Source organism: Silurus meridionalis, chromosome 18, assembly GCF_014805685.1.
Source record: "Silurus meridionalis isolate SWU-2019-XX chromosome 18, ASM1480568v1, whole genome shotgun sequence".
In the NCBI taxonomy this organism is placed as follows: domain Eukaryota; kingdom Metazoa; phylum Chordata; class Actinopteri; order Siluriformes; family Siluridae; genus Silurus; species Silurus meridionalis.
The window spans coordinates 16970553-16982865 of record NC_060901.1 but is presented as its reverse complement, the minus strand read 5'-3'; the positions used below and the strand labels follow the sequence as shown (position 1 = coordinate 16982865).

Here is a 12313-nt window from a genome sequence, read left to right as displayed (position 1 = left end):
CAAAATCATTTGGTGTACCTCTGAGGAATGAAACTGCTCACTTACGGTTCTTGCTGTGCATGGCTTTGAAAGCGTTGGGGTGTGGTTGGCTATCTTCTCTACTCACTGTACAACTGCTCCCCCAGTACCTGCAAAGACAGATGTGTAGAAATTAAGTCAAACCGACACACACACACACACACACACACACACACAGAATAAAGGACAAGAGTTTCTAATTTAACATTTTTAGACAGTATCTGCTGGATAATTTTGCTTATAATACACACTGTAAGAGAGGTAAAAACACTACATTACATTACACTACAGCTTATAATCCAACTCTAGATCTCATCTCCACCTCGCTAACCCAGAGTCACATCGAATCATGGTATTTACGTTGGAACTCATTTAAAATGGCAAACTAGCCAGTTAACTGTGATAAGTGATGAATGATTACCTCAGAGAAATATTGAGTGCTATAGATGTACAAGAATGTATCTATGCTGATTGAAATAATATAAATACTTGTATAAACAGTGGAACTCATTTAAATTTAAGAAATGCTGCAATGTGGCCATTTCTCTGTGGTAAATAATCATCACTTTTTACAGTTAGCTGGCTAGTTCGCCTTTTTTTCCCACCTAGCAGCTCAAGTGCACACATTGAATATGATATATCCTGCCTCAAATCATATGCACCATGAATACGCACTATTAAAGACAGTTATGCTTCTGTGAGATGATCTTGTACATAGAGAAGATGAATAGAAGAGATTAAAAAGATAAAAAGTTAAATAGAAAGACAGACAGACAGACAGACAGAATTTCACCCCAACCAGGAAAATCCACCGGAACAAAAACCATATTCTTGTTAGTAGGGTTTATTCATTCATTCATTTATTTTAAAAAAGCTTGGTCAAACTTAGCAATACAGCTAGGTGTATATATATATATATATATATATATATATATATATATATGCATGCTCAGGTATAATTTACTCAAATAAACCTATTTATAAATATATAAACAAATTTATTATAAAATATGCATAAATTCTGTCATATACACAGTAGATAGATTAATCACACTTTTCTCAAAACCTCTCTTCAAAATAAGAGAGAAAATGGCACAAACCCCTAAAGAAACTGAGAGAATCACAACATATCAAAACAAACTTATTGTGACTAATCCTTTATTCATATGAAATGTTTCTCTCCTGATAGAAGTGGTCTCTTCCATGAACATTTCTCCAAGCAATGATACTAGTTATGAGAATCTAAATGATTCAAATTGTAGTTCAATGGCACTAATATTAAAAACTACTCCAAGTGTCCTCTACACCAGTAGCCTGCTAAGGATAATCTTAATAAGATCAGATAAAAAAAAAAAAAAAAAACTGACTTCCCTAATACTACTTCACTACTGAGTTAACATACACAAAAGTGATATTTCAGTAGCAAATTAAATTTGGGTTTTGGAAACACCTGGAGATGAACCCAGCCATTAGGGAGGCACAAGCCAGTGCACTCTTAGTGCCGGTCCAAAGCCCGGATAAATGGGGAGGGTTGCGTTAGGAAGGGCATCTAGCGTAAAACGTGCCAAATCTAATATGCGGATCACGATTAAGAACTTCATACCGGATCGGTCGAGGCCCGGGTTAACAACGACTGCCACAGGTATCGTTAGCCAACAGGGTGCCGGTGGAAATTGGGCTACTGTTGGCCGAAGGAGGAGAAGGAGAGGAGGAAGACGTCTACAGAGACGGCAGGAAAAAGAGAAGTGTAGGGTAGAGGTTAAGGTTGGTACTTTAAATGTTGGCACTATGACTGGTAAAGGGAGAGATAGCTTGTATGATGGAGAGGAGAAAGGTAGATATTTTGTGTGTTCAGGAGACCAAGTGGAAAGGGAGTAAGGCCAGGAACATTGGAGGTGGGTTTAAACTGTTCTTTCATGGTGTGGATGGAAAGAGAAATGGTGTAGGGGTGATCCTGAAGGAAGAGTACAATAAGAGTGTAGTGGAGGTGAAGAGAGTTTCTGATGAACATGAAGCTGGAAGTTGAATGGATGATAATAAATGTCATTAGTGCCTATGCTCCACAAGTCGGCTGTGAGATGTAGGAGAAGGAAAAATTCTGGAGTGAATTAGATAAAGTGGTAGATGGTGTACCTAAAAATTAACGATTGGTAATTGGGGCAGACTTTAATGGGCATGTAGGTGAAGGGAACAGAGGTGATGAGAAGGTTATGGGTACATATGGCCTAAAGGAGAGGAATGTGGAAGGGCAGATGGTGGTAGATTTTGCTAAAAGTATGGAAATGGCAGTGGTGAACACTTATTTTAAGAAGAAGGAGGATCATAGGGTGACCTATAAGTGTGGAGGAAGGTGCACACAGGTGGATTATGTTCTATGTAGGAGATGCAACCTGAAGGAGCTTGGAGACTGTAAGGTGTTGGCAGGGGAGAGTGTAGCTAGACAGCATCGGATGGTGGTCTGTAGGATGGTTTTGGTGGCGAAAAAAAAGAGGAGGAGAGTGAGGACTGACAGAAGAATAAGATGGTGGAAACTAAAGGAGGAAGAGTGCAGTGTGAGGTTCAGGGAAGAGGTGCTGGATGATTGGGAAATTACTGCAGGAGTGATGAGGGAGGCAGCTAGAAAAGTACTTGGTGTGACATCTGGAAATAGAAAGGAAGACAAAGAGACGTGGTGGTGGAATGAGGAAGTGCAGGAGAGCATAATGGGAAAGAGGTTAACAAAACAGAAGTGGAATCGACAGGGTGACGAGAAAAGTAGGCAGGAGTACAAGGAGATGCGGCAGCAGGTAAAGAGGGATGTGGCGAAAGCCAAGGAAAAGGCACATGAGGAGCTGTATGAGAGGTTAGACACTAAGGAAGGAGAAAAGGATTTGTACCGATTGGCCAGGCAGAGGGACCGAGCTGGGAAGGATGTGTTGCAAGTTAGAGCAATAAAGGATGGAGATGGAAATGTGTTGACTGGTGAGGAAAGTGTGTTTGAGCAGCTGATAAAAACAGAAAATGAGAGAGAGAGAAGGTTGGATGATGTGGAGTTAGTAAAGCAGGAAGTGGATAGGATTAGTAAGGAGGAAATGAGAGCAGTGATTAAGAGGATGAAGAGTGGAAAGTCGGTTGGACCAGATGACATACCAGTAGAAGCGTTGAGATGTTTAGGAGAGATGGCAGTGTAGTTTTTAACCAGATTGTTTAACAAGATTCTGGAAGGTGAGAAGATGCCTGAGGAATGAAGAAGGAGTGTGCTGGTACCGATCTTTAAGCACAAGGGAGATGTACAGACCTACAGTAACTACAGGGGAATTAAGTTGATCAGTCACACCATGAGGTTATGGGAAAGAGTAGTGAAAGGCAGGCTGAGAGAAGAGATGACCATCTGTGAGCAACAGTAAGGTTTCATGCCGGGGAAGAGCACCACAGATGCCTTATTTGCTTTGAGAATGTTGATAGAGAAGTATAGGGAGGGACAGAAGGAATTGCATTGTGTATTTGTGGATTTAGAGAAAGCGTACGACAGAGTGCCAAAAGAGGAGCTGTGGTACAGTCGAACCCACTTATCTCGACCTCGGTTAACTCGCCAACCCTATTAAATCGACGTTTTTGAAGTGGAACCGCCAAATTCTCGCTTTGTCTTAGCATTTTTAATCGGTTATGTCGATTTTTTATGTCGCCGAACCCTAATATCTCGAGCACAAGGGGGGGCAAATTTGCCACTTAAGTCGGTTATGTCAGGAATCCCCCTGCCACGCCCCCTTCAGCAGTGGCATTCCCCGAAGCACCCTGATTCTTCTCCCGTGCAGGCGAGCTCCTCGCAGTCATGCTGATCACACACACCTGACTCTCATTCACTCACTAACCTTATCTCCTATTTAAGCCCCTCACCTCCACACACTCGCGGTCCGTTATTGTTTGTGCATGATCGTATGTGTTGGTTCATGTCGGTCTGTGTGATCGTGTATACGTATCCGGCTACGTACCCTTCTTCTTGGACTCCGCATTCTCTCAACGGCACCCCGGATTACCCCGATCCTGCTGTTTTCCATGTTCACGCTGTCTGCACCACCTTTATCCGTTGCTGCCTAAGCGCTGCGCTTTCCATAGCGTTTGATCCGTGGATTCTCTACACGAACTTCTCTACTTTCACAGAACTTCGTGGACCGCGCTCCCGGAGCGCACCACTGGATATTACTGCTTCGCTACAAGTATTGGTGGATTATCTCCTGATTATTCTCAATAAACTTAGTTTGCGTTTACTTCGGCTTCCGCCTCCTTATCCGCGCATTACAGGTTATCTCGATCCGCATGACCAATCAAACAAATCACGGCAACGCTGTTGTGTAAAAAAACCTCCAAAAACACGTGCATGCACATTCTCATTTAATAACGCACATCATGTACATAAAGAAATTTCAAGCACGTTAATATATTGCCGCCATATTGGTTTTCGTTTATCTCGATCATCGGTTATCTCGACGCTTTTTGGCGTCCGCTAGGCCGGCGACATAAACGGGTTCCACTGTATTGTATGAGGAAGTCAGGTGTGTCAAAAGTATGTGAGGGTGGTGCAGGACATGTATGAGGACAGTGTGACAGCAGTGAAGTTTGCAGTAGGAACGACACACTAGTTCAAGGTGAAGGTTGGATTGCATCAAGGATCGGCCCTGAGCCCTTTCCTGTTTGCAGTGGTGATGGACAGGTTGACTGACGAGGTCAGACAGGAGTCTCCATGAACTAGGATGTTTGCGGATGATATTGTGATTTGTGGTGAGAGCAGTGACCAGGTTGAGAAGAGCCTGGAGAGGTGGAGGTACACGTTGGAGAGAAGGGAAATGAAAGTCAGTAGGAGTAAGACAGAGTACATGTGCGTAAATGAGAGGGAGGGCAGTGGAATGGTGCGGTTGCAGGGAGAAGAGGTGGAGAAAGTGGTGGAGTTCAGGTACCTGGGTTCAACAGTGCAAAGTAATGGAGAGTGTGTTAGAGAAGTAAAAAAAAGTGTGCAGGAAGAGTGGGGTGGGTGGAGAGAAGAGTGACAGGAGTGATTTGTGGTAGTAGGGTATCTGCAAGAATGAAAGGGAAAGTTTATAGGACTGTGGTGAGACCTGCAATGATGTATGATTTAGAGACAGTGGCATTAAGTTAAAGGCAGGAGGCGGAGCTGGAGGTAGCAGAGCTGAAGATGTTAAGGTTTTCGTTGGGAGTGACGAGGATGGACAAGATTAGAAATGAGTTTATTAGAGGGACAGCGCATGTTGGACGTTTTGAAAACAAGGTGAGGGAGGTGAGATTTAACTGGTTTGGACATGTGCAGAGGAGGGACATGAGTTATATTGGTAGGAGAATGCTAAGGATGGAGCCACCAGGAAAAGAGGAAGGCAAAGGAGGAGGTTCATGGATGTGGTGAGGGAACACATGCAGGTAGTTGGTGTGAAAGAGGCAGATGTAGAGGACAGGGTGGTATGGAGACGGATGATCCGCTGTGGCGACCCCTAATGGGAGCAGCCGAAAGAAGAAGAAGAACAAGAAGAAGAAGTGCTAAACACCTGGAGATGGTTCCACATGAGCAGCCTACAACCTATGAAGTTACAGCTTAAAAACTATGAGGATGGATCTGGACTACAAGTTAGCAACACTTTTTTTTTCCAGGCTTTTGTTAGCACTGTCCCAAACTGCACTGTTTTAAGACGCCATTGTTTTTGCAACCATCAAATTTAAAATATTACCCTATTTTTGTTTCTTAAAACGGTTCATTTCCTGGGTTTAAACATTTGCATTTTACAAAGTGTCCCAACATTTTTGGAACTGGGGTTACAGGGAACTACAACTGGGAAACTTGTACTTCAATCCAAGTAGATGTAATTATTTTTCTATAAGCTCATGTTTTATTTAAATTTCTACATGGGGTTTGGCAGATGCCTTTATCCAATCCATCAATAAATACATCCTGATAATGGTTCATTAGAACACGGACTAAAAATAACATCAGTTTAAAATCTCTGCTTTGAAAAGTTATTAATGAAAAATATATTTTCCATAAAAAAAGAATCATGATCATGTTGTGGCTCATGATTCAGCCTGGGGATATTTTCCCAGGTGGCTCTGCAGCAGGTGATTGTACAGTGTAGGGGTAGGTTAGCATTATTCAGCAGGTGCGTAAGTGTCTGATGCAGCTGAAGTGGATCAAAGTCCACCTCCTTCACAGATATGCAGCCTTTTCTGCAGGTAAAAAATGACTAAACCAAGTGGCTTTTAATAATAACTTACAACATACAGTGTCGAAAGTTTAGAAACACCTAGTCTTTTATGGTTGCTGAGAGACACATCGATGTTCCTTTCGCTTGTATGCAACAAACTCGGTCATGTAACAGTATGAAGATTTACTTTGACCGAACAAATCTATAAATGTCCCAATGATCCATCGAAAAATCCTCCCTGAGCATAATCAGCTTTTCCATACTCTTGGAACCTGGACAGTTTGTTTCTTCAAATATTTAGCTGAAATACTTTGCAATGCATCTTGCCAAAGGTGTTCTTTTCCAGTTGAAGATTTTTTTTTTGACCTTGTGATTCAGTTCATCCCAGAGCAGTTCAATAGGATTTAGGTGCGGTGACGTCTTGTTGTGTGTCTTCCAGAACTAATAGCATGGTGTTGAATTATGGAAGAGAAGCCATGCTGGTTCCTTTCACCTAGAATTAGTCTCTAACCTTCCCTGCTCCAAAACATGTTGACTGTGGGTATGATACAGTCTGCTAACATCTTCTCTTCTGTTCTTCATCTTACATAAGTTCTTCTGTTAGAGGCAAAACTGTTAATTTTTTACAACAGAACTTACATCCAGTCATTCACTGGCCATCTTTAATTGCGTTTGCCTTTAATCTATTTAGCTGCATACAAACAAAAGAAACATACATGTGTTTCAAAAACCATAAACGACTCTGACATCAAGGATCATGAGATGAACGACAAATAAACGCTATTTATATTTGGCAGCGTTAATGGAGCGTTAGGTAAGAATAGTTCGGTTCTTGGGGCTTTAACATGTAACAAAAAAAAATTCTCCAAGACTAAAATGTGAATTCCATTTTGAAAATAACAATTACAAACTTAGCAAGCATTTATTCAATCATTTGGAAAACGTTATTAATTTGTCTAATATTTTAATCCTACTGGGGGAGATAAAGAGGAAAAGGCAGATTTATGTGTTGTGTTAAATAAACTAACTAGAAATTTTTCTCCGTAAATATATTTCTTAAGGTGCTATTGACATAAGATTTTACCAGATGTTGTTAACAACCCATGCAGTCCACAAATGCAAGATATCAAACCATAGATGTCCATTAATTAAGTTATTTGTAATAATGTGAAATGACACGGGGGAAAAAGTATTAAACACACAAAGAAAGGGACGTGAAAAAAAACATGGAAAACCAAGACATCAGCTGAAATCAATCAGTAGTTAGAAATCAGTCCTGCTCCTTGACAGCGCAAATGAATATCAGCTGCTTCAGTCCCAACTAATAACCTGTATAAAGCTGTTCCATTACCAAGGTGTCACACTGGAAGCATCTCATGATGGGTAAAAGCGAAGCGCTCTCTCAAGACCTTTGCAACCTTATTGTTGCAAAACATAACGATGGCATAGTTTACAGAAGGATTTCTAAACTTCTGAATGTTCCAGTGAGCGCTGTTGGAGCCATAACTTAGAAGTGGAAAGAACAAAATTTCACCATAAACCAGCCACTGCCAGGTGCTCCTCACAAGATTTAGAAGTGAAACGAATACCAGAAGATTTGTCCAAGAGCCAAGGACCACTTGTGGAGAGTTTCAGGAAGACCTGCAATCAGCAGGTACAATAGTTTCAAAAGAAAACAATAAGTAATGCACTCAACTGCCAAGTCCTGTGTGCACGCTCACCACGGAAAAATGTACCGAGACATGATAAAAAGCTGCTTCCATCTACAAGGATGATGAAGATGAAATGAGGGTGGACATTTCAGCAAGACAACGATCCCAAACACACAGACGAGAAAACTCTGGTTTCAGAGAAAGAAAATAAAGCTGCTAGAATGGTGCAGCCAATCACCTGACTTGAATCCAATTAAAAATCTATGAAAATAACTAAAGATCAGAGTTCATAGAAGAGACCACAGAACCTCCAGGAATGGAAATAAATCACACCTGGGCAATGCGTGCAACTAGTTTTTCCATACAGGAGGCCTCTTAAAGCTGTCATTACCAACACAGCTTTTATACGGAGTATTAGGTACATTTAAGTATGCATGTTCATTCGTCTCTTGTATGTGTGGACTGCGTGGGTTGTTACCAACATCTGGTAAAAATTTAATGTCAATAGCACCTTAAAAAATATATTTAATGAGAAAAATGGTGAAACACTTATTTTACTCGCTGTATGTATTAGGGATGAGCATCTCAATAACTGAGGCCGATGTGATTCGCATAGCCAATGATATGATCCATTAAAGATATATATGGAGAACTTGATGATGTGATGCAATTCACCCCATTAGGATGCGATCCGATTTCAATTGGATTCGACACGATACGATTCAATGCAATAAGATACGATGGAAAAAAAATATGATGCTGTGCAATATAATAAGGTACAAATAGTTTAAACAGACAGACAGCAAACCATCAATTTACTTAACTGCCTTCTGACTTCTAAAACATGGTCCTTTCACAAACAGGCCTTTGTAGTGCAAAAGAAAACCGAACTGAACTTTTGCTACGTTTCCACACGGATGGTTTTAATTGCCGGATTTGTGCAACATGGCGGTTTTCGGTGTTTGATTTAAGACTTGGCGCATCAATAAAACAAATGTTAAGGGATTCAAAATTCTTTTCCGGTAGAGTTTATTATTATTTGTATAGAGCGACAGCGCATGTAGGACGTTTTAGGGACAAGGTGAGGAAGGTGAGATTGAGATGGTTTGGACATGTGGTACATCAGTAGGAGAATGCTGAGGATGGAGCCACCAGGAAGGAGGAAAAGAGGAAGACCAAGGAGAAGGTTTATGGATGTGGTGAAGGAAGACATGCAGGTGGTTGGGGTGAAAGAGGCAGATGTAGAAGACAGGGGGTTTGGAGACGGATGATCCGCTGTGGCGGCCCCTAATAGGAGCAGCCGAAAGAAAAAGATCTGAGTAAAGAATATCGTGCATAAATGTGTGTTGCGTTGAAAGTTTTAATTTCACCTCTTTTATATTTATTTATATTTTTGATAAAAATGTTGAAACAAAAATGTGCACTGCAATAATCGTGCATTAATAACAATTTGTGCCGTTCAATTTAACTTGCATTTTTTGCATAATAACAGCCATAATATATATATTTATAGGACTCAGGACTACAACTGATACAAGCATTAGTATTTAGTGAGCAGCTGATAACCTCAACAATGATAAAACTATAATTAAGGGACATTCAGTGCCATGCAGATAAGTCTGGTTCCTCTCAAGGTTCCTTCCTCATCAAGGCAAGTCAAGTCAAGAAGTCAAGAAGCTTTTATTGTCATTTCAACCATATATAGCTGATGCAGTGAAAATGAAACAACATTCCTCCAGAACCCTGATGCTACATTAAACAACAGATCATACCATCCCAGGGAGTTTTTCTTTGGCAAAGTTGCCACTGGCTCGCTCATTAGGGACACATAGGGAAAGATTTATGACAGTAAAATGTATAGTCATAATTTAGCTCTGTAAAGCTGTATTGGAACAATGACATGAATAAAATCTGAATTGCACACAAGCCAAAAGTTCTCACTACTGAGATTGTTTACACTTTCACGTTTCTGTTTCATCCAAATATGACATTCAAAACTTCTTTTTCAAAACTTTATACTTTATGAACTGCAGTAAAAGAAACAGTTACTAAATATCACAGGCAACGAAAACGGTTACTGTGAACTACTGTGTGTGTGTGTGTGTGTGTGTGTGTGTGTGTGTGTGTGTGTGTGTGTGTGCGCGCGCGAGTGCGTTCGTACTGAGCATGTTAGCATTAGCGTGTGTATAACCCGACAGGCCTCAAAAGCCAGAAAGACATCAGCACCACCACATGCATAATATTCTCTCTCTCTCTCTCTCTTCCTCTCTGTCTCTAACACACACATCTATCAGCTGCCTGTTTACATCCGGTCGGCAAACTGTATGAAGACAACCGCCAGCTAGGCCTAACTCTGCCCCAGGACAAGCACCATGCAAACACACACACACACACACACACACACACACACGAATCTCTTCCATCAGCAGCCAACATGAACGCAACCCAGAGAGAACACCACAGAAGTGAGAAAAGCAAAATGGAACAGCACGCATTACAAACAAGATGCATTTCTCTTACTCTTTCCCTCCTTCTCTCTCTCTTTCTCTCCCTTTCTCTCTCTTTCTCTCTTTCTCTCTCTCTCTCTCTCTGTCTTTGATACGTTCTCTGAGCTGCAGTTTGGAGTTGTATAGCTGCGAGTCACTGACCCCTGTGCAGCTGCATTGTGCTTCTCTCCTCGATCTTGTTTCAGCTGAGTGACTGGGGAAGAGCTGAGGCGCTGGGACACACACATACACACACACACAAAGAACGTTTCCACAAATGCCCCTCCTCACCACAGCTACAGCCAGCAGGGGGCACAATCTCAGAAGCACGCTGTGGAAAGTTTTCATGTGTGCGTGTGTGTCACCTCCTACAGCACGCAGCACATCGCTCTGCCAGAGCACATGAGTAGGGCACAAGTGCAGGGGCAGGTGCGAGCCGGGCAGGGCAAAGCCGAGAGCAAACTACTATCCGTTAACGAAGAAGAAAATTTGACACAATGATCAACCAGCTCCGATTATCCAGAACCCGATACCTTTCCATCCAAAAGCACCAAAATACACACCGGCCTTTCGAAAAAAATATTGAAATCTGAATAAACTCAAGGCTGTTTAAAAAAATTCCTGTGTGCCCCAGACAAAACTAGTAGAACCAGAGTAGGCCATGTGGTGGGTACGAGCTGAAACACGCAGATGCGCCGACTCATCACGAGCAATCGCCCTCTTTGCAGTTTGCTCAGGAATGCACACGTCTCTCTTCTAGAGCTATAATTGAGACTAGGGTTGGAAAATTCTGGAAATTTTAAGACTGGAACCTTTCCATGGGAATTAACGAGAATCAATGGGAATAAATTAGAAATGTATTAAATTGCAGGTTTGCCTAAACAGATAACTTAAATGTAGTTGCTTGATAAACAACCAGATTTAACGCAATTGCAGTCGAATTTCTTCCTGCACATTCATTAATCACATGCACACAACACACTTACTGCAGGGTTACTGAGGCCATACCCTGCACACAAAATAATGTCACAACATGTCCATCTTGGTGAGGTTTCACATAAATGACAAATATAACATACATTTATGTTTACCGTAATTTCTGGACTATAAAGCGCACCCATATATAAGCCGCACTTTTACAAATATTTTTATTTTTAACATAAATAAGCCGCACCTGTCTATAAGCCTACACTAATGTACTTTACACAGGCTTTAACAAAAGACACGTTACACACGGTGTAATGGGTGAAATATGTTGCACTTCCTTTAGGAGCAGTGCGGTATTTTGGGAATAGCATGCCAGAAACGAGCTCTCCCTTCACTCTGACTCAACGCGTTACAACAGCTTGTATCTAAACAGTAGCTGACCAAGTAAGTCATTGTTCACTGTCTTCCTTCTTCCTTTCACAAGGGTTTTTCTTTTGGCATCGTTGTGCGTTTAAAAAAAAGTTTTTTCTCCCGATGCCGTGCAGCTCAGAACACAGGTGAGGTGCATTTTTTCGTAGGAGCTTATAGTCCGAAAAATACAGTACTTGTGCTGTGTGTAAGCTGCAACAAAATTCAACTAAAATTTTTATTTAAGTCAAAAATGTAATTAAGTAAATCTTTGGTTTGCATGCATGTCAGCTTATGAGCAGAAATTTACAGGAAATTGTCCCCCCTTTTGCAACCCTACTTGAGACTTAACTGAGGCAGAAAAGTACAGAACCTCTTTTTGGCCCTCAGAGCTGCTAGAGAAAATCATGTTCGTGCAACACTTTCTCGTTAATTACTCGCATTCAGCATATATATCATGCATTCAACCTGCAAAATTTCAGCATGTGCCCCGGACAGAACAGCCTGCTGAAGATATTTACTCTCTACTGTGTCTGGAGCTAAACCTTAAACCTTTAAACCTCAAAGAGTGTCTTCAGGTTCTGCTCTACACACGTTTATCACACTGCAATCCTGGGCTCAGGTCTGAGGAAACGGA

At 41.3% G+C, this 12313-nt stretch overlaps 1 protein-coding gene across 8 annotated transcripts in view; it reads right to left on the bottom strand.

Annotated features, from left to right (window-relative positions):
• The window catches only part of atxn7l1 (ataxin 7-like 1), a 30045-nt gene that overhangs the window by 9366 nt on the left and 8366 nt on the right, over nt 1-12313 (bottom strand). For 6 of the 8 annotated variants that reach the window (XR_006928539.1, XM_046873224.1, XM_046873225.1 and 3 more), the window contains one exon: nt 46-128. Coding sequence is in view for 6 of the 8 variants with exons in the window: in XM_046873224.1 (XP_046729180.1) it covers nt 46-128 (83 nt within the window). In the remaining 2 variants the exon portion in view is untranslated. Of the gene's footprint in view, nt 1-18; nt 129-10503; nt 11448-12313 lie in introns of those variants that run through there. The other 2 variants (XM_046873226.1, XM_046873231.1) reach the window with 2 other exon arrangements.